The sequence below is a fragment of the Trachypithecus francoisi genome, unplaced genomic scaffold (assembly GCF_009764315.1).
Source record: "Trachypithecus francoisi isolate TF-2019V2 unplaced genomic scaffold, Tfra_2.0 Lachesis_group12, whole genome shotgun sequence".
Classification (NCBI taxonomy): Eukaryota; Metazoa; Chordata; class Mammalia; order Primates; family Cercopithecidae; genus Trachypithecus; species Trachypithecus francoisi.
Genome location: NW_022681457.1, coordinates 14,781,456 through 14,806,581, shown reverse-complemented (window position 1 = coordinate 14,806,581; position 25,126 = coordinate 14,781,456). Strand labels below are relative to the sequence as shown.

Sequence of the window (25,126 nt, the reverse complement as noted above, 5' to 3'; positions counted from 1 at the left end):
GCTTGCACGACTGTGTTTATTTGAACCACCAGATCTGCTCCAATAAAGAGCTCTCCAGACCCTGCCTCACCTTACAGGGAAGGGCTTAGAGTCAGGGAAGAGGGACCTGTTGCTCCTGTCCCTGAAAAAGGAGGTCAAGATGGGGCCAGGGCTTCCTGGTGCCCATTCAGACTCCTCCCACTGCTTGTCCCTGTGGACGACGTAGGATAGGCCGCCCCATCTCAGGTTGGGGTGGGGGGAATCGCTCACAGTCACCCCCTGAACAGCCCCCAACTGAGGGTGGGGGACCTGGCCCTGGACACCTCATGTCTCTGGGCCGGGAAGCCACAATCCCTCATCCATCAGGCCTGTTGCTGCTCTCCACCCCGGTGGGGGACGGACGTTTGTGCTCCCTCGCCGTCCACTGGGGACCCAGGAGGTCCCCTGCGTGACATTCCTCTCCTTGGCCTCAGGCCAGCAGGCGGCTGTACTCTGCCAAAGCAGAGGACTTTTTCACCCCATCCCAGATCCGGGCAGCATAGTGGAACCTGTGAGAGGAGGTCAACAGTCGGGGCTGCCTGGCCAGGGCTCCCAGAGCCCAGCACCAATCCTGGACAGGTGGGGAAACTGAGACCCCTTTTATGACCTGAGATGTGACTCTGAACCTCTTGGAGCCCAATCTCCTCAACAGGGATACAGGGAGGATCCTGACAGTGATGGGAGGTGGCCCCACTTTTCTTAGCTCACCCAGGTTAAGCGAAGCTGAAGGTTCCAGGGCTTGGACTAAGACCTCAAGTCTCTACCACCTAAACTTCTCCCCTCCAGACAGTGCTGGCTTTGTGGGTAAGGGTTCAGTTTCTACCTCCCTCCAGAGTCTTACGACACGGAAACCGTCTAACAGCAGCTGCACAACCCACAATCTTCCCCCATCCCCTCTGGGTCCTGGTTTAGACCAATGGCAGGAGCAGAGCTGGGACACAGAGCTCTGCCCCATCTCTGCCCTACAAGCCCTGAGGGGCTTCCTGCTGCTTTGTCTGCACTCCTGACCCCTTCCAGGCACAGCCAACTGCAGATGTGGGAGCCAAGGTAGAGAGGCTGCACCCAGTCAAGCTATTTAGCTTTCCAATTTTTCTCTTTGAAGTAAGATGAGGGAGACCTGGACTCATATGCTGAGGGCTCTGGACAAAGAAGTCATGTAAAGTAGGGGCCACAGAGGTAGGGCAGGGCCAAGTGAAAGCAGGGTGAGAAAGCCACAGGCAGGAACCAAGGCAAATGCAGAAGAGTGGACAATGAGACCCTGATGGCTTTCTGGTTCCCATCTCCTGAAGGGCCCTGTTTTCTGTGATCAGGTCCCTGGAATAAATCTTCCTTAAGCTAAATCCGGTCACTGGTCCTACTCCTAGCAATCAAATGACTCCTAGCCACAGATGTGTGGCCTTGCTATGTAACACTTTTCTCTGAGCCTAAATTTCCCCACCAGGAAAACTGGTGACAAGGACCTACATGATGCTGGCTGATGAGGAGGATTCAAAGTCACACAAAACAGCATGTTGCTGGGTGGGTGAGATGCTTACAAGATAGTAGCAATCATCACTGTTCCAGAAAAGGAAGCTGAGGTCTGGAGAGGAGGGGCTTCATGAGGTCATGCCGATCTAAGAGATGCCCCTTCTCTCTACACCAGGGTGGGGTGCCTCAAATTGACCCCCTCTGCAAAGAGCTCTTACCAGTTCTTCTCGGTGAGGATTGTGTGTGACAGCTGTGGCCGGGCCATGGACATCACTTGGCTCCGGAGCTTGCTTACCAAGGACTGGAAACTGGGGTGGCCGCGATACCCAGGCAGCAGGGAGAAGAGTGGGCTGGAACTAGGCCCTGGAAAGTTGGGGCAGGGAGGGTAAGAGGGATAGACTGCCAGGGTCTTTCTCCCAGGTAACAGCCTCCTGGGCTTCAACGAGCACCTGAGAGTGGAGCCCCGGCCGAGCTCTTCCTGTACTTTCATGACTCTGAAACACACGCCTCATAAAGGGTCCACGCACCCCGGGAATGAAGCAGGGTCTTCTCTCAGACCAGGCAGGCTCCACACTGCTCCCAAACCAGGGCAACCCATGTTGCCTCCTAGACCAGGGGGTGCTGGGTCTCTCTCCGATTAGGACAGGACTTGTCTCTCCATGAACCCGTTGAGGGTAACTGTACCTGCTCTTGGTGGGTTTTCACTCTCTGCTTCACTGTCCATGAAGGGTACCAGGAATAAGTTGACCTCAGAGTCCAGGAAGTCAGGTGGAAGCCCCGGGAAGACATTGCATTGTAACATGGACAGAGTCCCTGGAGGAGAAAATGCTTCAGCCTTCAGCTACCATGTTGTGGGTTTCGGGGGGTGGGGTGGGAATCGCTGACAGTCAAGGCAGGATCAGGGGCTAGTCTGGGGGTAGAGACTGACCCACGGGGCTGGATCAGGAATCATGGAGGCTTCTGACTAGCTTGGGGGGTGATCGGGGAACCCTCACCCTTGTAGCGCAGGTGGGAGTGGGCCATGAGCTGGTCGATCATCAGATGCATCTGCTGCAGCTTCCGAGGACAGAAGTCCTCTCGGCGAGCTTTGTTCTGCAAGAAGACTGAGGGTGGGAAAAGACGGGCCCTGTGAGGCAGACGTGGCTTGGCTTCATGGACTCCCCTTTCTCACCCCAAAGACCTGCTATTACCCCTGAGTTCAGATCACTGTGTAAATATTTATGTAACTTCACTTCACTTCAGCACCAGGCTCTGTGTAGGGCAATATTGGGGACCCAGAGGTGAGTCAGATCTGGTTTCTGCCCCTAGTCTCTTTGAGGCCCTAGCGAGGGATCATAAAATGAGCTGGGTCTTTGCAGAAGAGTGGAGCGGAGAAAGCATGAAACAGGCAAAGGAACGGCATGTGCAAAGGCTGGAGGAGGGAGAACAGATGGATGGGGCCACTCAGATGAACCCAATCTAATACTTATTTCCTGAGCTGGGAGATTCCAGGGACCCAGAAATAAGCAGACCTGGGGACTGTCCCATTCCCAACACAGAGCCAGATACAGGCTCAGGGGGTCATGCCCTCAACTGTCAGGGGGGACCAGGGCAGTGGGAACTTGGGAGGAAGGAGCAGCTAATCCCTTTTGACTTCACTCCTCACAACTCTCAAAAGTGCTCCACCCAGAACCTCACTCCTTCTCTGTCTCTCCCTACTTCTCCAGCATGCTCCTGACCTTCAGCCCCTCATTTTTGCTCCTGCCCACCCCTCCAGCCCCTAAAAAGCCTCTCACCCAGGTGGGGGTAGTACTCGGTGCCTTCATCGGAGCCTGATGAGCTGCTGGACTCGTGGCTGGGGGATGGGGTGGAGGGCTTCACCATCTCTGCTGTCTGCAGGAACCTTGGGGTTTGGGGTGAGTGGCTGTTGCTCTTGCACTTGCACCCCAGGTCCCACAGCCTGGGACAGGGGCTTCCTTTGAGATTCTGATGAAAGCTACAGCCATGCTCAGAAAAATACCATAAACATACTATGTTTCTCACAATTTCAGAGAATTCGGAGATAATCCTCTCAGATACCAATCCATGGACTTACATCAACTGTATTAATTCTTTATGAGTTTACCCTATTTTTTTTTTTTAAAGATGATTTTTTAGAGCAGTTTTAGGTTCACAGCAAAACTGAGCAGAAAGCAGGTAGAATTCCCACACACCCCCTGCACATGCACAGCCTCCCCGACTATCAACATCTCCAACCTGAATGGTTCATTTGTCAAGACTCACAAAGCTGCACTGACACATCATTATCACCCAAAATCCGTTTACATCAGGGATCACTCTTGGTGCTGTACATTCTACAGGTCTGGACAAATGTATAATGGTGTGTGTCTGCCGTTACAGCATCACAAAGAGTAGTTTCACTGCCCTAAAAATCCTCTGTACTCTCCCTATTCATCCCTCCCTCCCTCCAATCCCTGATCTTTTCACTGTCTCCATAGTTCTGCCTTATCCAGACTGTATAGCTGGAATTACAAGTATATAGCATTTTCAGATTGGTTTCACTTAGTCTGCATCTAATGGTCCTCTATGTCTTTTCATGGTTAGACAGCTCATTTCTTTTTAGTGCTGAACAGTATTCCATTGTCTAGATGTGCCACTGATTATTTATCCATTCAATTTACTGAAAGACATCTTGGTTGTTTCCAAGTTTTGGCAATTATGGATACAGCTGCTATAAATATCTGTGTGGCTGGGCATGGTGGCTCACATCTGTCATCTCAGCACGTTGGGGGACTGAGGTGGGCAGACCACCTGAAGTCAGGAGTTTGAGACCAGCCTGGCCAACATCGTGAAACCGTGTCTCTACTAAAAATACAAAAATTAGCCAGGCATGGTGACACACACCCGTAGTCCCAGCTATTTGGGAGGCTGAGGCAGAAGTGCTTGAACCTGGGAGGCAGAGGTTGCAGTGAGCCGAGATTGTGCCACTGTACTCCAGCCTGGGTGACAGAGCGAGACTCCATCTCAAAAAAAAAAAAAAAAAAAAAATGTGTGTGTAGGTTTTTGAGTGGATATAAATTTTCAGTTTGTTATTTTAAAATAATTGTCTCAAATAGGTAAGAGTACACAAACCTGTTTTCTGAGGTAAAGGATATTGGGATCTGCTAAAATACGGGGACATTCTCCTCACACACAAACACATCTACAATCTCAAGGGGCTCCCCTACTCTGAGAAGCCCACCTGTAGACAAGAGCTTAAAAACAAGGCTCTGCCATGTGCCAGCCTGAGCCAATACCTCTGCCAGAACGTAAACTTCCCAAGGAGTTTTATCTATCTGTTTTGCTCGCACCTGTGTCCCTAGTGCCGAGAACAGTGCCTGGCACATCTAGATGTGCATGAATCCCAGATGGTGGTAGGAATGGCTGTTTCAGAATGAAATCACAGCTTGACCGCATTAGATCTGGTCAGAACAACCAACTCCCTAGCAAGCATTTTTTGCTGTTGGCCAGACTCTCAGCTCATCCCTGTCACCAGGGTTACTAATACAAACACTAAGTTCTCTTTATCAACCACTTACTATGTAACAAGGACTATGCTGAATGCTTTAAATTCCTTAACTCACTGAATCTGCACAACATAATTCTGCTGATGAGGAACTGAGGAGGGAAGAGACACATGCCCAGTAAGCTAGGATTCGAAGGCACTGCCTAGCTCTGAAGGAATCTGCTTCCTAATTTCATCTCTCCCCTCTCTATAAGCTCCTGTCCCTTCCTTCTGCCTGGCCCCTGTGCCCAAAGTTGCTCCCCCCAACACCTCCCAGTGGTCTCCTGGGGCCTGAAGCCAGGAAGAGCCTTTGTGGCCATAGGTTCTGAGCCAGTCTCTTCCGGGGGCATTTCTGGAACCTGTGGTTGCTTCAGTCAGGACTCCTGCCAGGTCCTGCCTCCCTTTCTTTTCCTGCCTGCCTGAATACCAACAGGATGGCACACAAACCTGAAGGACATGAACAGCAAAACTCCATAGACCAGACAAGTCAGCTCCTCATGCTACTTATTCAGCAAATTTGTAGTAAATCCTGTGTGCCAGGCACTGTGTGAGGTGCTGGGGACCTTGCCCTCCTGGGGCTTACATTCGAATGGGGAAGAAAGATCACGATGAAAGCTACAGTATCCTATTAAGGAGAGGTAAACGCAATGAAGGAAAACACAGAAGGCAGGGAGAGTAACAGGGGATGCTGTGTTGGATGGTCAGGGAAGGCCTGAAGTTGACTCGAATGGCACGAGGGAGAGTCTGAGATCTGGGAGAAGGGTATCTCCCACTGAGGGAGGCGGAGCACAGAGGTCCTGGGCTGCAGGAAGAACAGCCACAAAGCCCTGTGGCTTCAATAAGCGGTGGCTCACACCTGTAATCCTAGCACTTTGGGAGGCCAAGGCGGGCAGATTACCTGAGGTCAGGAGTTCAAAACCAGCCTAGCCAACACGGCTAGGCTGCAAAAATTAGCTGGGCGTGGTGGTGGGTGCCTGTAATTCCAGCTACTCGGGAGGCTGAGGCAGGAGAATAGCTTGAACCCAGGAGACATGTTGCAGTGAGCCAAGATCACGCCACTGCACTCCAGCCTGGGTGACAGAGCGAGACTCCGTCTCAATAAATAAATAAATAAACATAAGGGAGTGAGGGGAGGCAGTGAGAGAAGTCAGCAAGGTGACCAGAGGGCGCAGGACTTTGTAAGCCACGCACAGGCAGACTTTGGATTTATTCTGGTAGATATGTAACGTCAGTGGAGGGGTGTGTGTGTGTGCACAGTGCTTTGAGGTTAGATGGCGGTGATTTGCTCCAACTTAAATTTTAAAAGGGTCCTTCTGGCTGCTGTCCCTTGAGGCAGTGCCTCAGTCTCTGGGCCTTTGTCTCCTGCCTCGTTCCTCCTCTCCATCCCCCAACCCCTCAGCTCCTCACCTGTAGAGACTGAGGTCTGTGAACCAGTCCTGGACGACAATCACCACGTGGCAGACCGTGAAAAGGAAGGCAGCAATCTGGAGTGACTGAGGGTGGGCAGGAAGGAAGGGACGTGAGGACCTCTTTTGTCTGGACTAATCAGGAGTCCCTGATCCCAGGACTCAGCTCAGGAGGCAGCAGGGCAAGGAGCCTTCAAGCAGCTACTGTGTGCCCAGCACTGTGATGGCACTTCTCTCACAGGCCATCCCTAACTCAGGAAAGATGGGAATTATCACCCCCATTTTACACAGGCAGATGCTGAGGCTTCAAAGGGGTTGGGGTGGGAAATGACTTGCCTGAGAGGCAGAGCCAGGAGGTGAGCCGGTTCTGACTCTCAGTGCAGTCCTCTTCCTACAGCCCTTGGGGCAGCCAGGGCTCTTATGAAGCAGAAACTAAGTGGACCATCCATACCCAGCTCTTCAGATCCTGGGAGGATGGGGTTTGGGATGTAAAACCTCAGTCCTGGGCCTGGCTTGGCTCCCTCACCTGCATCTCAACGTAAGTGTGGGGAAGGTTGTACTCTGGAGGCAGTTTGCGGTCATTATTGATGAGATGGTCTAGGATAGAAGGGCTCAGGATGGGCTGCAGCAAGGAAGAGAACAGAATGTCAGGGAAAGGGCTGCTCACAGACACCCAAGTTTCACATGCTCAAGGCAACTACATCGCCTATCTCAGGACAAAACAAGGTCAGAAACAAAGGCAGGCAATTTCTCATTAGAACAGTAAGGGGAAGTTAAAGAAAAAACTCAAAGCTGATACACTTTTCCAACTCCTTTACAAATCACTGCTGCTCTCAAGCGCCTCATGCCCAAAAAGAAATCGCTTTCTGCTAATGAATTTTTAATGTTTACTCAAATGAGTCATGTCCCTTAAAGACTCATTTTGTTGTCAGTTGTTTCAGACCCTTTCAAAACTTTGCTAAGATAATTACTTAGGTGAAAAAAAACGATTAGTGTGAAAACTGGTGAGAATTTTAAAAACTGCATCAGTACGTACAAGAATCAGTGGTGAGCTCACCAGACTTTTTTTCTTAAAGGAACATTCAATCAAAAAACTTTAAGAGCTAAATCAAATTGGCCTGATAGTCTACTGGCTTCTTGCTGCAGTGAAATTCTTTTAGAAAGGGGCTTTCACAACTGCTCGCTTTCTCGAACACCAAACACTGAGCAGCGCTCTATTCTGTCTTGTTTTGTTAACTTCTGTCCTCTTCTTCACAGGTCTCTTGACTCAGACCACAGCTGGTTTGGTTTGTCTCCAGGTCTCCATGGCCCCTGCACACAAGGCTCACGTCACATTTGTAGATTTTCCACTCTGTGTCATCAATGCCACAGTGATCAGAACTCTGTTCCACCAACTATGAGTGCCAACTAAGGGCCAGGCCCTGTGCCCCAGCTTTCACCCCCAGAGCCAGGGCTCTGCTCTGAAAGGGACTGGGGATAGACACAGTGGCAAATCACATGCTGTGGTGGGAGGCGCATATGGGCAACAGTGGAAGGGGAGGGCTTCTGAGAGGAGGCCACACCCCAGTGGAATCTTGAGGAAGAAGGAGGCATCAGCCAGGCAAAAACGCAAGGTGAGAGATTATTGTACTGATACTGGTATTAATCACTAAGAGCGTTTAGCACCTAACTCCTGTTGGGTGCTGTCATTGGGACTTTACTTGCATCCATGCACTGAAACCTCACAAACCTCCTATGAGGTAGGCAATATTGTTTTTCCCACTTAAGAGAACTGAGGAATGAAAATAAATAGCTTGACAAGGTCACACAATTTGTTGGTAGTTTCAGGTAAAAACAGGATATGCAAAGTTCAGAGAAGAGAAAGATCAGTGTGTGTGTGCTTGGGGTTTGGGGGCTCCTCCAGAGGCGAGGATAGGCAGTCTGAGGGAGTCAAGCCATACCCTCCGAATGCTAGCTTAAGGAATCTGGACTTTGCCTGAGAACAGAGGAGAAGCCGAGGAAAACTGCCAGGTAAACGCATGACCAGTCAGTTCTAATGACAGTGACGAGCCTGAGCACTAATCTTGTGCCAGGTCCCGGCCAAGCCCTTTGCCTGGACTGTTCCACTGAATCCTTGAAACTCCTAAGAGGCCGAGTACAGTTATCATCCCTACTTATAAAGAGCTGTGGTTTAAGGGAGTTTAAAACTTAAAGTCACCCAGCTGGTAAGAATTAATAGGCAGGATCAGAACATATATTCTCCAGGGCCCACACTTTTCAGCACTATACTAGAAGATCCTTTATGCTACTGTGTAGAAAGCAAATGAGATGGAGGCAAAATTGACAACAGACTAAGGGCCAAGAAAAGACACAACTTGCCCCAGGGCACCCAGCATGTCCATGGCTTGACTGGAAGCACACAGAATCCACGCAGGGTTCTGGCTTAATCACATTCCAGAAAGAGGCTCAATGCAGGATGTGGCAGGGTGGGGCAAAGGCAGGCGGGGCTGGCACCTGGGTGTCCAGGAAAACAATCCGTTCTTGGGTAATAAAGAAGTCGATGCCACTGGTCTGGTTGCCCCCTCGTTCCTTCATTTCAGCGCTCTGGGCCCGGAAAACATAAGCCCTGTGGAGAGGAGCAGGCAGGGGTGCATGAGAGCTCCGGTTCTCAGCCTTGGAGGCATCCGAAGTGTGACCCTGTGAGCTGAGCATGTGAGCCGTGGTACCCTGCCTGTTCCCTAAGCTTTCCATCTGCGACCCATGTCAGGGGTTGGGAGGCAGGGGCAGTGCATGTTTTGAAGCACACTTCACTCCTATCCATAATGAGATCCATTAGTTCAATTGATGAAGCCAGTACACTGAGGTGCTGAAGGGCAGAGACTCTGCCAGTCTGCCAGGATTCAGATCCCAGCTCTCCCTCTTCCTGGCTATGTGGCTTTAGGTATATTCCTTAACCTTTTTCCGTCCGTTTCCTCATCTGTAAATGGGGATAACCACATGATCAAAACTCTGTGTATTACTGTGAGGTCGGTATGTGTAAAGCCCTTAGAATGGTGCCTGATACATAGTGATACATACTTTTAGCTATTAATTACCAAATAAACCTGCTAGATCCCAGGCACTGGAGAGAGAGCATTGAGTGCCCTCCACTCCCACAGTGAGGGAGTTTTGGTCTTGTTCCCAGCATCTTCCCCTGTCAGGTGAGTCTCCCTCACTTCTACGTGTGCTGGGTGCTGGGAATATGAGGGCAAAGAGGGAAGAGCTGGGGCCAGGCGCGGTGGCTCACGCCTGTAATCCCAGCACTTTGGGAGGCCAAGGCGGGCGGATCACAAGGTTAGGAGATTGAGACCATCCTGGCTAACATGGTGAAACCCCATCTCTACTAAAAATACAAAACATTAGCCGGGGGAGGTGGCGGGCACCTGTAGTCCCAGCTACTCGGGAGGGTGAGGCAGAAGAATGGCGTGAACCCGGGAGGTGGAACTTGCAGTGAGCCGAGATCACGCCACTGCACTCCAGCCTGGGCGACAGAGCAAGACTCTGTCTCAAAAAAAAAAAAAAAAAAAAAAAGAAGGCAGAGGCAGAGCTGGGCCTTGCCCTAAACCACTAAGTTCAACTTGGTGACTCTGTCACTTGGGCAAAGCGATTTTACCTTTTGAAATCTGTAAAATCAGGGTAATAGTACCTACCTCTCAAAGGGTAATTTCTATCTCCCCCCAAGATACACAATCTGTTGTCTGACACACAGCAGGCATCCTTTTCCACTTTACAAACACTTTACGGAAAACCTCTTATTTGCCAGATACCAGAATATAGCAGTGAACAAAAAAGACTAACTTGGCTTCTGTGGAGCTTCTGGTCTAGTTTACAAATTACCAGAAATCAGTAACTGTGGGTGTTAGAAAGAAGAGGTGTGTAGTACTCCAAGTGCAGATTACTTAGTTGCTGGAGCCAGGAAGGGCTGCCCTGGAGAGGGAAATGACAATGCTGAGGCTGAGAGAGAAAGAGGGAGTTAACTGGCGCTGGGTGGGGGATGGACGCAGAGGAAGGGCTGTGTCGGCAGAAGGTAGGTGGTTTGTTGTACCAGCACTCAAAGACCAGCGTGGCAAGAGCAGAAAGATGGTGTGTGTGGGAGGGGAGGGGGCAAGAGGCTACAGACCCTTGTGGGGCGTGGTAAGGCTTTGGCCTATGAGCCTGGAGAAGCCTGGAGAGCTGGAGAGATCTAAGTAGAGCAGTGACAGGATCCAATTGTAGTTGGAAAGGTCCCCCTTGCTGCTATGTGGCGAAGACCGTAGGGTGGAAAAAGTGGAGACAGGCTTACAAGGCCCAGTGCCATAGTGCCTCCCTCTGCCTCTCTGGCCTTATCTCCGACCCCTCCCCTTCCAAGGCTGCCATGCTCTTCTGCACACACTCTGGGCAAGCTCCCACTTTAGAGACATTGATTGTGCCAGTCCCTCTCATTGGAATGTTCCTCCAAGCATGCTTTTTCTCAAACGTTCCCCTTAGGAAGGCCTTCCCTCATCATCGTATTTAAAACTACAAACTAGTCTGGGCAACACAGCAACACCTCATCTCTACAAAAAATAAAAAAAATTATTAATGGTGTGGTGGCTCATGTCTGCAATCCCAGCGCTTTGGGAGGCCAAGACAGGGGGATCACTTGAAGTCAGGAGTTCAGGACCAGCCTGGCCAACATGGTGAAACTCTGTCTCTATTAAAAACACAAAAATTACCTGGATGCGGTAGCGCATGCCTGTAATCCCAGCTATGCGGGAGGCTGAGGCAGGAGAACTGCTTGAACCTGGGAGATGGAGGTTTTAGTGAGCCGAGATTGAGCCACTGCACTCCAGCCTGGGTGACAGAGCAACACTTGTCTCAAAAATAAAAAATATATAAATTAGCCAGGCATGGTGGTACACAAATGTAGTCCCAGCTACTCAGAAAGCTGAGGTGAAAGGATCACGTGAGCCCAGTCTGGGCAACACAGTGAGATCCTGTCTCTACAAAAAATCAAAAAATTAGTTGGGCATGGTGGTGCATACCTGTGGTCCCAGCTACTCATATGGTCGAGGTGGGAGGATGGCTTGGGCCCAGGAGTTCAAGGCTGCAGTGAAGCCATGATCACGCCACTATACTCCAGCCTGGGTGACAGAGCAAGACCCTCATCTCTTAAAAAATAGTAATAATTTTTAAAACCTGTAACCTAGGCCCAACATCACCTCCCTATAACCCTTTCCCATTTTGTTATATTCTAATGTGCCAAATAGTGTGTTTATTTTGTTTACTATCTCCCCTATTAAAACATAAGCCCCATGAGGGCAGATTTTTTCCAGTTTTGTATACCGTTGTATCCTCAGCACCTGGAACAGTGCCTGGCACAGAGTAAGCAATTAATACAGTACCTGTCAAACTGAATTAAATCACGCAGACCAGATAGAAAACTCTTGGCATCCTCCATGTAAGATATTAATGGCTTGGACTAAGGAGGTGGGAGTGAAGGAGGGAAGAAACAGATGAATTAGAAAGAGAATTAGGAGGAAGGCCAGGCGCGGTGGCTCACACCTGTAATCCCAACACTTTGGGAGGCCGAGGTGGGCAGATCACCTGTCAGGAGTTCGAGACCAGCCTGGTAAACATGGCAAAACCCCATCTCTATTAAGAACATAAAAATTAGCTGGGCATGGTAGTCGCAGCTACTCAGGAGGCTGAGGCATAAGAATCGGTTGAACCCAGGAGATGGAGATTGTGTTAAGACGAAATTGTGCCACTGTGCTCCACCCTGGGTGACAGAGCGAGACTGTCTCCAAAAAAAAAAAAAAAAAGAGAGAGAGAGAATTAGGAGGCCAAACCTAGACCCGATGAAAAGAGTTGATACTAAAGTCTACCACACCACAGGCTGACGTGGCTCAAAAAGACAAGCTGGGCGACAGGATTCTCTCTACCTCAGGAAACGAACTGAGAGCTATGGGGAAAATCTGCTAGTTGGGGTGAAAAGCTGAAACGGAAAGAATGTTATCTAAGACCTCGAGCTGTTCCAAAGTGGAGCCAAACTGAGTCATGAGTGAGCAGAGAACAGCAAGGAGAGAGGCAGAGGAAACTCACAGCTCCAGCTCTATGGGATGTGTATTCGCACAACAGTGGTCTTCACCTTTTCTAGACCTCTATCAGCCCACTCTGAGATCTGGTGCAAACTAGGGACCTTTTCCCTAGAAGAAAAGCCTGACTGCAAATGTGTGTAAAATTCTGCATATGGCTAGGGGTGGTGGCTCACACCTGTAATCCCAGCACTTTGAGAGGACAAAGCGAGAGGATTGCTTGAGTCCAAGAGTTTGAGACCAGTCTGGGCAACACAGGAAGATGCCATCTCTACCAAAAAAGTTAAAACCTAGCTGGTGTGGTGGCATGCCTCTGCAGTCCCAGCTACTTGGGAGGCTGAGGTGGGAAGATCACTGAGCCTGGGAGGTAGAGGATGCAGTGAGCTATGATCATGCCATTGCACTTGAGCCTGGGTGAAAGAACAGGACCCTGTCTCAAAAATAAAGAAATGAAATTCTGCATATCCTGTTAAGGGGTTAATGGGCTCAACGGTCATCCATGGAGGCCAGGGTAGTATCGCCTGCTTTAGAAAAAACGATCCCTATATTTTTAGGTAACTTCAGTGTGTCTCTGTTCTTTATCACCCCAGTGGCTACCATCCATTCTCATTCCCCATTTTGATTCTTCCTTAATGAGATGTTTGTCTCCCCCATTCCCAAATTCCTACCTTTTTCCCTTTCCTTCTCTGCCCCCAGTTTCGGGACCTGTTTCTTAAGCTCTCCCCTCCCCAGAACCTGCTCCTGTGCCCTTATGCTTTATCTTCATAATCACATTCCATCCTCACTCAAGAATGTTGTTCAGGCCAGAGTATCCTCATGTGTGATCCTCCCCAGCCTAGAGAAGCAGAGCCATTTTGCCACGGTGACACAGCAGGACTGAGGCTAGTACAGAAACCACTCTCTGTCTCCAGATCTCTTTCCCCACCCACCCTATTTCTCAGCTTGTATCAGCTACCACCCTGTGAGTACTTGCTCTGTGCCAGGTATTCATTAACTTTTGCCTTCTTGATCTTACTTTATCCTCCAAAAATGTACTTGGACAGGGGATACTGGAAATGAAGTGACCTGCCCAAGGGCAACCAGTTATGGAGCAGGGCTGAGCCTGAGGTGGGCCCAAATCCAAAACCTTAACAACTACATCATCCCACTTCCTGTCTACGGCCTGTACCATTTCCTGGGGCCAGGTAAGAAGGGAGGGAGGGTGGGAGGGAGGAACAGGATTGGATGCCTTGGAGCTACACAGATTTAGTCCAGCCCATTATCATCCTCATCTCATGAAGATACTGAGGCCTAGGGAAGAAAAGCAACTTTCCAAAGTCCTTTGGTAACACCACTTACAACACCCGAGCCCACCTTGCCCCTACCCCTGGTGGGTGCCCACCTCCCTCCTGTACCCTACCTGATAGCCCCTCACCTCTGGTCTTCCTCTGGAGTGTTGGCTGACAACAACGACATCACCATGGACTTGCCCGTCCCCTGGAGCCCCAGGACACCAACCACCAACACATCAGTCTGATCCAACAGGTACTGTGGGAAAATACAGAAATAAGACTCTGACAAGTCTGTCAGTTGCTGGAGCTGGAATCAGAGGGGGGACTCCAGAGACCCTTGTGGCTCCCCCATCTGCCTTATCATATAGGAAGAGAAACTCCTATGGTTGCAACCCCTTCAACTAGGCCTAGGGCCTCTGTTCCGTGTCATGGTAGGATTATGTCAAATGTTCTAGACACAAAGAACAGTGTCTGTGAGAACTCTGAAGCAGAAAAGAGCCTAGCATGGTCAAGAAGCTAAAAGGAAGTCAGCATGGCTGGACACAGCAGGAAAAAGGGAAATCTGATCTTGGAGAAGTGAAAATGAGTCACAGGAACAAAGGGCAGGTTGGAGAAGATAGGACTCGGCAACTTAGGGCTACTGGTGCAGATTCCTGGGAAACCTGGGAAAGCACATGAAAGGGAGTGGTGTGCAAACAGGAGCCACCCAGCCTCTCATCTGTGTGTTTTTTTGTTTTGTTTTACGTTCATATGCTGTTGTCTGTGGGATTTAAGAGCCCCTCTGGAAATTACTGAGACCAACCCTGGGCCACCAGCTCTGCTGACTTTCACCACCAGGGGGTGTAAGAGACACTCCTCAAGGAAAAAGCTACCTCCTGAACTGTGGCTGCTGCTCCTTAGAATTACCTTAAAACTGTTTTGTTTTTCAAAAGCGAATCCTACAGGCCAGGTGTGGTGGCCCATGCCTATAATCCCAGCACTTTAGGAGGCCAAGGCAGGAGGACTGCTTGAGGCCAGGAGTTCAAGACCAGCCTGGCCGACATGGTGAAACCCTGTCTCTACCAAAAATACAAACACTGGCTGGGTGCAGTGGCTCACACCTGTAATCCCAGCACTTTGGGAGGCCAAGGCAGGCGGATCACCTGAGGTTGTGAGTTCGACACCAGCCTGACCAATATGGAGAAACTCCATCTCTACTAAAAATACAAAATTAGTTGGGTATGGTGGTACATGCCTGTAATCCCAGCTACTTGGGAGGCTAAGGCAGGAGAACTGCTTGAACCCGGGAGGCACAGGATGCAGTGAGCCGAGATTGTATGACTGCACTGCAGCCTGGGCAACAAGAGTGAAATTCTGTCTCAAAAAAACAAAAAAAAATACAACTATGTGTGTGTGGTGTCGCACACTTGTGGTCCCAGCTACCTGGGAGGCTGAGGCTGGAGAACTGCTTGAACCTGGGAGGTGGAGGTTGCAGTGAGCTGAGATGGTGCCACTGCACTCCCGCTTAGGCAACAGAGCGAGATCGTCTCCTAAATAAATAAAGCAAACCCTGGGCCCAATCAGAATTTAATGTGCTTTAACACATTAAAGCTGAATATCTAGGGATGCCCTGTTCAATCAGTAGGCATCGATCATACATGGCTATTTAAATAAGATGAAACAACATTAAAAATTGTTTGGTTGTACTAGCTACATTTCAAGTGCTCTAAAGCCACATCTGGGAATAGTGGCTACCATGCCGGACGGATAGTTCAAATATATATGATCTTCATCACTCCAGAAAGTTTTCCTTAATAGCGGTGAAGGGTAGGGCTTGGCTCTTTGTTTTGCTTTTTGTTTTTTGAAAGCTACCCAGTTAATTCCAATGTGAGAGTGGACATAGAAGTGGCGGGGGCAAGGCAATAAATGGACTTGAGGCTCTGCTAATAAGTCCAGGCTGCTGGGTAGGAGAGGTGACACTTCTGGGGGAATCTGAGCAGGTGTGACAGGTCTAGGGGGGAAAAAGCGGAAGAGGGGATACAAAGTCTGGGAGACTGGAGGTATGTATGATGATCTAAGAAGGTGAGGTCTGAACTTGAGCAAGGGGTGCTGGGATGGACAGGGGGGCACTTCAGGGGGGTGACATTCAAAATGGTGAACACCGAGACAGCATGGGTTTCTTGTTCATTTACTTTTTTTTTTGACACAGGGTCTCACTCTTGTTGTCAAGGTTGAAGTGCAATTTCATGATCACAGCTCTCTGCAGCCTTGACCTCCTGGACTCAAGTGATCCTCTTACCTCAACCTCCTGAGTGGCCTGGATGCCTGCCACCATGCCTGGCTAATTTTTATATTTTTGGTAGAAATGGAGTATTCCTATGTTGCCCAGGCTGGTCTTGAACTCCTAGGCTCAGGCGATTCTCCCACCTTGGCCTCCCAAAGTGCTGGGATTACAGGCATGAGCCACACAGCAAGGGTTTCAACCAAATAAGAAGGGTACTGGGGCAGGGTCGAAGAGACTCCCCTGCTGCAGATGGCACAGGAGATCCCAGGGGTCCTGGGGTGGTAGGGACAGTACCTCTTTACTAATCAGTACCAAAGTAGTTCGGTATTTTACCAACTAGCAAGCACAGCTGAGCTAGCTGAAAAATTCAGCTCTGGTGAGGTGAGAATGTTCTGATTCTACCCCGTCTCACTGCCGTAAGTTGCCTGAAAGCTCTCCAGTCTGGTGTTGCCTACCAAGAGGTGGGGGAAGGGGTGAAGGATCAGAGGGTGCAGGACGTGTGGAAGCTCAGGCAGGGAGGGGCCCGTCGGTACCTCAATGGCACTATCACACCAATTCATCTGGTCATCCACCAACTTGATGCTGTGCTTCATGCGCTCTGGGGGCAGCAGTTTGGCCTGGCCCACCACAGCTGGAGATTGGAGAAAGCAGGAGACAGAGAATGCAGTGAGGGTCTGTGAGGAGATGCCAGTTCCCAACCCGGTCCTGCCCGGCCCCAACTCACGGTCCATGGCTGCTGGGGCGGCAGTCCCCATGCCCCGGTTCTGGATCTGGTACACAGGCTGTGTGGGTCTCTGCCCCTCCTTCTCCCCCTTGGGTGGTGCAGGGGCTGCAGGGGGTGGCGGGCGGTGCCCTCAGGGGTAGAGGCACCTGTCACGGCCACAGGCCCCTTCCCCTCCTCCCGTGGCTTCATGAGGACGATGGGCTTCTCCAGAGGGGCTGGAGCAGGCGGAGCAGCAGGGGCTGTTGGAGGTGGTGGCTGCTTTGACTACAGAGGTAAAAAAGTTTCCGTCAATGGGGGCAATCCCTTCCCTAATGGCTCCCCTCCTCCCTCCTTCTCTGCTCACCCGCTCTGCTGGAGGTTTTGAGAGGATGATGGGGGTTTTCTGCATGACGGAAGTGCTTGTCTCTTCGCTGGCATCCTGTGGTGAGGGAAGGCAGTTACTCAGGAATGGCTCACTGGCTCTCCTGGACATTTCAGATCTTTATGTGCCATGAACTATTCTAAATGCTGAAATACATTAACTACCTTGATCCTACCAACAGCCCTGTGAGATAGATACTATTATTACCCCCACTTTACAGATGAAGAAAACGAAGCCCAGAAAGGTTAAGCAGATTGCCCAAAGTCACAAAGCCCAGGCAGCCTGGCTGCAGAACCAAATCCTCAAGCATTCTGCTCAGCTGCCTCTGCGAGGCAACAAGCCCAGGTGGAAAGGAACTAGGAGCTAGACAGGTCTGGGTGCAAACCTGGTCCTGCCTCGTGTTGGCTGTGTGAACGTGAGTAAGAAGCCAGTCTCACCACCTTCACTTATGCTTCATTTTCCCATCTGTGAGTGGGTGCGGGAATCCCTTCCTCACAGGATTATGATAAGGATGAAAGGAGACAGAACTCCTCAAGTGCCTAACGTGGCACCTGACACATGGCAAGTGCTCATATGTGAGAGCTGCTGGTGGCACTTGCTATCCTGATCACCTCTGTCCTCAGCCCCGCTCCTGCTCTAGCAAAGCTGGCAGGCTGATCCCACGCTTTGACCTCTTCGTGCCTCCCCGACTCACCCTCAGTCTGCTGAAGAGGGGAGAAATCTGAGTCTCAGTCCCGTTCTTTCTCTGGTTCCTTGAGGAACCTCAGGAGAGTCTTGACCCCTCACTGCTTCTGTTTCTTCACCAACATACTGAGGACACTTACTTAAATCCTGCTCACTTCACTGGCTTACGGTGAAGAACAAACAAAAAGATGATGTGAAAGTGCTTCGAAAAGAAGTTTCAAGGGAAAAACTACAGGAGGAGAGGCTGTGGACTTCCAGGAGGCCAGGAAGGGGGAGATGATACAGGCTGAGTATCCCTTATCTGAGATGCCTGGGACCAGAAGTGCTCTGGATTTGGGATTTTTTGAACTTTGGAATATTTGCATATTTACTGGTTGAGCACCCCAAATCCATCTGCTGCAAGGCTCCAATAAACATTTCCCTTAAATGTCATGTTGGTGCTCAAAACGTTCTGAATTTTGGAGCACTTCAGATATTCAATCTGTGCCTGGGATGAGCACTGTGAGGGTGGAGAGAAGACACAGAGATATACCCATGTGGCAGAATGTAAAGCACTGTGCCTGACTAGCACAGAGGAAGCAGGGCAGAGGTGAGGGAGGCATTCAGGATAAGGCCCAATGGGCTGTCACTGATATGGGAGAAAAAAATGGGAAGAGGAAAAATGGCAGAAAGATGCTGAGGTCAGCAGGGGACACAGAGGATGAGAAGCCCATGAGTGTGACAGGAGGCTGCCAGGGCTCAGAAGCACATTTAGAGACAAAGATGAGATTTAGGAGTTGCTTGTTCAGGAATTAAACCTGAAGGTGTAGTGGGGTAACATTTCCCAGGAGGGCATTATGTGGAAGGAAGAGAGACTACGCGTTCTCATTTATGCCGTGGGCCAAGAGAAGGAGCAAGTAAGAGCTCAGCTCACTGTGAATAAACTATTCTTCATGTTTGTACAGTTTGATAGCTCAGAAGCTGGCCTCAATTGTTACCTACTTCCACCCTACCAGACATGTCTGAGGTGGACAAGGCCCTAGAGAAAAAAGCCCAGGGGGCAGGTTCGGGCAGTGAGTCACCTAAGTACAGGAGGGGAGTGAGGCAGGGCCTGGACACAAGCCGATCCCTCCTGATTCCCAGCCCAGGGCACTCTCTACAGCAGGCAGAGTGATGCTATATGTGAGACTAAGCTGGACCTGGATCTGAGTCCTGGACCCAAAGTTTATTGACTCTGATTTTGGAAAGGTCCCTTCACCTCTGGGGCTCATTTTCCTCATTAGTGAAAATCAGATCTATCATAGAAGCTACTTCGTGGGGTAGCTGTAAGGGTTCAGGAACACCCAAAGGATGTCAAGGACTTTGCACAGTGCAAGCCCAGTGTAGGCTGCTCAGTAAAAAGAAACAGAAACAGTTGTTGTTATTATGACATGACTCTTTAAAACATGAGCTGGGCCGGGCGCGGTGGCTCAAGCCTGTAATCCCAGCACTTTGGGAGGCTGAGACGGGCGGATCACGAGGTCAGGAGATCGAGACCATCCTGGCTAACACGGTGAAACCCCGTCTCTACTAAAAACTACAAAAAAACTAGCCGGGCGAGGTGGTGGCGCCTGTAATCCCAGCTACCCGGGAGGCTGAGGCAGGAGAATGGCGAGAACCTGGGAGGTGGAGCTTGCAGTGAGCTGAGATCCGGCCACAGCACTCCAACCTGGGTGACAGCGCAAGACTCCGTCTCAAAAAAAAAAAAAAAAAAAAAAACATGAGCTGTGAAACCTCTCGGATCAAACTCTCCAATGCCAATTTCACTCAGTGAAATACAAAGTTCTTTCCAAGGCCTACCAAGTCCAACATGATCTGGCCCCAGTTAACTGACTTCATCTCCTCTCTCCCTCCTTCCTCACCCATTGCAGCCATCCTGGCCTCCTCTGGCTACTCCTTGAACACGCCAGATATGGGCCACCTCAGGGCCTTTGCGCTTGCTGTTCTGTCTAGAATGCTCTTTATCTCAGATGTTGGCATGGCTTATTCACTCATCTCCTTAAAGCCTCTGCTAAAAAGTCACCTCTTCAGAGAGACCTTTTCTGACCATGTTATCTAAAACAGTCTCCTTTATCACTCTCCACCTTCTTTATCCATGAGGGCAGTAGGTTTTCTTTACAGATATATCCCCGGCATCTGGATTAGTGCCTAGCACATGGCAGGTGCTCAATAATCATTTGTGGAACCAAATAGATACATGAATGCTGCTCCTGGGTCCAGACACTCACCCGTCTCTCTCTTTCCCATGGTGCAATGTAGTCCCTCTCCCGACCACCAGGCCCAGAGAGATTCTGGGGGCCACCAGAGCCAGGCTCTTTCCACCGTCGCCGCCGCTCTATCCCATAGAGTCCAGGCTGACTATGTCCAGACTCAGACATGGTCACCTATGGAGGGAATGAGGGGATTTCAGGATGAAAGAGTCTCTTCCTACTCTCCTTGGCATACCCTAGACTATACGAAGTCCCTTCCTGCCTTTTCTTTGGAGATGGAGTCTGTCGCTCAGGCTAGAGTACAGTGGCCTGATCTTGGCTTACTGCAACCTCTGCCTCCCGGGTTCAAGTGATTCTTCTGTCTCAGCCTCCCCAAGTAGCTGGAATTACAGGCACCCACCACCATGCCTGGCTAATTTTTGTATTTTTAGTAGAGATGGGGTTTCACCATGTTGGCCAGGCTGGTCTCGAACTCCTGACCTCAGGTGATGCACCTACCTTGGCCTCCCAAAGTGCTGGGATTACAGACGTGAGCCACGGTGCCCAACCAAGGCTCTTCCTTTCTTCTTCTTTTTTTTTTGAGACGGAGTTTCACTCGTCGCCCAGGCTGGTGTGCAATGGTGCGGTCTCGGCTCACTGAGCCTCCGCCTCACAGATTCAAGCAATTCTCCTGCCTCGGTCTCCTGAGTAGCTGGGATTACAGGTGCCTGCCACCGCACCCGACTAATTTTTTTTGTATTTTTAGTAGAGATGGGGTTTCACTATGTTGGCCAGGCTGGTCTCGAACTCCTGACCTCAGGCAATCCACCCACCTCTGCCCTTGGGCTGGAATTACAGGTGTGAACCACCACGCCCGGCCAAGGCCCTTCCTTTCAACAGAGCTCTGGGCCTGTGGTAGCAACTGCAAGCTGGCTCCTAACATCCACTCTCGACTTCTTCCAAAAAAGTAAAACCCTCAGTTCTGAGCTAGGTACATGGCTATCCAGAACAAACTTCTCATCCTTGTTTGCAGTTAGGTGTGGCCACGTGAGTAAGTACTTTCTGGCTGTGGTATGACACTAGAAGTGTGGCTTGGCAGCTTCCAGAAACTTCCCTTCACAGACTCTGGCACATGCCTTTTGCCCCTTCCTCCCAGTGACAGGAATGTGGGTGTGGAGGTTGGAGCTCAAGCAGCTATCCTGGGCTGTAAGGCAACTTAATGGAAGGTACAATAAAACAAGAAACAAGGTTGGGGGGTTCCACGTTAACCCTGAATTGCCTACTTCAAGAGACAGTGAAAAACAAATACATACCTATCTCTTACTTGCAGCCAAAACTATTCCTGACTATTAAAATGCTCCAACATAAACAAACTCATAGGGGCAAGTTCACGTAAAAATTGGATATTCTCCTTAACAAAATGCAGCAAGGCATTTGCTTACAAACCAGCAATGTGATCCTCAGTCCAACAGCTACTCTTGATTATCCATTACTAGTGTATGTCATGGTGGGGCTCCAGCACTCAAGGGCCTGTTTTTATCTGGTATCCCACTACATTTCAGTGTCTGTCTGTCTTCCGTTCCTGATGGTCTGCCTTCCCTCCCAATGAATTTCATTTCAAGGTATCCCCCGTGTTTATTCTATTTGACATGTTATATAATGTCAGGCTATCTAAGCAACCCACTCTCCACCGTTTTAGTATCTGTTTACAGATCCTCAGAGAGTTTTCCAGCTGTTCACACATCATTCTAGGGTGGCCTTTGCTACTTAACTATTTGTAGAACTCAATGGGGCTATCTGCTGAAGCTCAGAGGTCAGGCTGACAAAGTGTGGCCTAGGGGCGAAATCTGGTCTGCCTTCTGTTTTTGTAAATAGAAAGTTTTATTGGAACATGGCCACATCCATCAATTTACAAATTGTCTATGGCTGCCTTCTTGATGCAATGGCAAAGCTCAGTAGTTGAGACAGACAATACAGTCTGCAGGGCCTAAAATAATTACTCTCTGGCCTTAACAGAAAGTTTTACTGAATGGCCGAGTATGGTGGTTCACACCTTTGGGAGGCCAAGACAGGAGGACTGCTTGAGCCCAGGAGTTCGAGACCAGCTTGGGCAACATAGCAAAATCCTGTCTCTATAAAACATTTTAAAAAGAAAAAAATAGCTGGGCATGGTGGCATGCACCTGTAGTCCCGGCTACCTGGGAAGCTGAGGTGGTGGGATTGCTCGAGCCTGGGAGGTCAAGGCTGCCATGATCATGCTGCACCACTGCACTCTAGCCTGGGAAACAAAGCAAGACCTTGTCTCAAAAAAAAAAAAGTTTGCTGACCCTTGCTTAGCTTGGAAGTATCTGTTAAATCCCTCCATGAATCCTCCCCAGCCCAACCTCATAATGACATAAACAGGTCCCTCCGAGACTCTCCAGAACTGAAGGGTCTGTTTACAAGAGAGAGTCATAATTTTGCTAGCCAGACAAGTGGCTTGTCTAGCTCCTCTCTTACTGTGCTACATGACCTCTCCCTCAGCCACAAGCCAGGTTGAAGACTGCTTTCCTAGACAGAGGAGGACAAGGGCCTGTTTACAGATGCTTAGGGAAAATGACTCATTCAATACCGAAATAACTGCTTACAGTCTTGGATGGAGATTCTCCCCAGAATCTGAGACTCCTCCCTCCCTTGCAATTAAGTGTCTTTACACATTATTCCGAAATCTACCCAGTGCTTAAGTACCTGTCTTCATGTCTCAATTGGGATTCCGCCCAGCCCTAAAGTTTCTGTTTATCCGCCTATGAGGATGCCCTTTCCTGTGCAAAGTAAGCGCTCCTATGTGTGTGCTTTTCTTTTTTTTTTTTTGAGACAGAGTCTTGCTCTTTTGCCCAGGCTGGAGTGCAGCAGCGCGATCTCAGCTCACTGCAGCCTCTGCCTCCCGGGTTCAGGCAATTCTCCTGCCTCAGCCTCCCGAGTAGCTGGGATTACAGGCGTGTACCACCAGGCCCAGCTAAGTTTTGCATTTTCAGTAGAGACAGAGTTTCGTCATGTTGGCCAGGCTGGTCTCGAACTCCTGGCCTTAAGTGATTCGCCGGCCTCTGCCTCCCAAAGGGATGGGATTCCCCGCGTGAGCCACAGCGCCTGGCCTCCCTGTACCCTCTATTCTGGGAGCTTCCACAGTATCTGAATGTGGGGAGTTCCTTGGAACTTAAGAGCCCACCTAAGCCAGGTGTGGAGGTTACAGTGAGTCGAGATCGTGCCATTGCACTCCAGCCTGGGTGACAGAGCGAGACTCCACCTCAAAAAAAAAAAAAAAGGCCCACCCCACATGCAAGCTGGGGACTTCCAATGCTATTTCCGGGCTCCTTTGGGGGATTCCCCCCAAACTCAGGAAAGCCTGTCTATTTAAGTGTCTACTACTGATGGACTTCTAGGGTGACTTCCCGAAAATTAACAGTCGAATTTACATATTTCTGGTGAGTGTCTCCTCAGTGCTTAGGCATCGCTTCACACACTCCCTTCGGGGATCTCCCAGAACCTCAGTGACTATTCGCAAATATTTGGGGAGACTCTCCCGATTCCTGAGTATGTAAGCTCCTCGTGGGACACTCCTCACCCCAGAACTGTAGTCGATTTGCACATTTTCCTAAGGACTCCCTAGGATTTAAACTTCTCTCTACGCGGTTCTAGAGAGGGGGCCTCCCCGGATTTAGGCATTGATTTACAAAGCTTCCCTCAGGGAACCCAACTCAAGTTTCTCGTTACGCGTTATTGGGGCGGCCTCCCCAGTACTTGACGGGCAGTTTGCAGGCTCTACTTGGATCTCGCAGAGCATTAGTTTCTTATTTACACGTTATTTCCGTCCCCCGCCCCCATTCCTGCCAACCCAGTATCGAAATGACGGGCCCCGGACCCCTACCCAGTGCCGCACCCCTGCCGGACAGCCCAGCGACCTTTCAATAGCCAAGGCAAGGGCGGGGCCTGCCGGCGCGCCCCGCCCCCTGCCTGTGCGCGAGCCTCGCGCGGACTCGCGGCCCCCTTACCTAAGGCGGCTGCTGATTGGTTCTCGGGGCGCGGTGTGGGCTCTCCCGTGACAGGAGTCGGGTGGGGGCGGCGAGGCTGACCCCAGCCACCCGCCTGTAAATGGCGTCTGGGGGCCAGGAACGTGGGAAAGAGAGAAAGTGGGCACCCCCTACTCCGAAACTGGCCTCGGCGTCCGGGCCCCCAAGGAAAGCTGGCCCGAAGGAGGAAGAGGAGGAGGAGGAGGTAACGTGGAGTCAAGCGGAGATCAGGTCCCTCAGGCTGCTGGTCCTGCGCATGCGCTGAGGGCTGGAAGCGCGAGAACCGAACGCGCGCGCCGGGCGGAGCATGCGTGGATGGAGGCGGTAGACTTCAGCACGCATGCGGGTTCCGGAGGGGGAGGCGGGAGGACGCCGCGGCTCTGACTCAATGCGCGTGCGCGCGATTGGGGCTTGAGGGTGGGGAGATGAGTAGGGAAATGGATACGCCGAGGAGCGGGAGGGGAACCTGGGGTTCGAGTTGTGCCTCTTCAGTGATGTTGGCGGGATGCGGTGGGGTGGGGCGACAGGGAGGAATTTCACTGTTCTGGGCTCAGTGCCAAGAACACATGAATGAATCAGACTTGGCGTGCGTCCTGGAAGACACCCCAGCATGTGGAGAGACTGCCAGGGCCTCAAATCACTTAGGAAAGGGCGCGGGTCCGGTTGGACCTTGAAGGACAGACAGGCGAGGCACTCCAGGGGACAGCTAAGCAAAGGCGGCGAAGACCCCGGGGGAGAGGTCCAGACTCGCTTGGATTCAGGGTACTCCAGGGTGGGAGGTGAGGCAGCAGAGTGGGCAGATCAGACCCTGAAGGGTCTCCTGTGTCAGTTTTATCCTTAAGGCCTGGGAGATGCAGAATAGTCTGAGAGAGAACCATGTTTAAAACCCTCGAAGGCTGCGTTGGAGGAGAGAATCTGCTCCACGTTCGAAAATTTAAACACCCGTGGGCGGAGTCTTGCGCGCGCCGAAGAGGAGCATTGGGCGAGGGGCGCGGCCTGGGAGCGCATGCGCAGTCGAAAGGGTCGGCGGTTCTCTAGTGGGCGGAGTGCATGAATGGGAAAGTTCTAGCTTCTTATTTGAA

General features: G+C 50.6%; 1 protein-coding gene across 1 annotated transcript; it reads right to left on the bottom strand.

Moving 5' to 3' along the window:
• Window positions 1-24,402, bottom strand: SMG9 (SMG9 nonsense mediated mRNA decay factor). The gene is given in 15 exon segments (XM_033224865.1): window positions 1-527; window positions 1,704-1,848; window positions 2,170-2,298; window positions 2,481-2,588; window positions 3,261-3,367; window positions 6,416-6,501; window positions 6,941-7,036; window positions 8,908-9,019; window positions 13,903-14,015; window positions 16,556-16,653; window positions 16,747-16,869; window positions 16,872-17,010; window positions 17,090-17,164; window positions 20,038-20,193; window positions 24,027-24,402. Coding segments are annotated over 14 exon segments (1,560 nt in total). The 5' UTR covers window positions 20,188-20,193; window positions 24,027-24,402; the 3' UTR covers window positions 1-448.
• Between the last annotated feature and the right edge of the window lie 724 nt (window positions 24,403-25,126).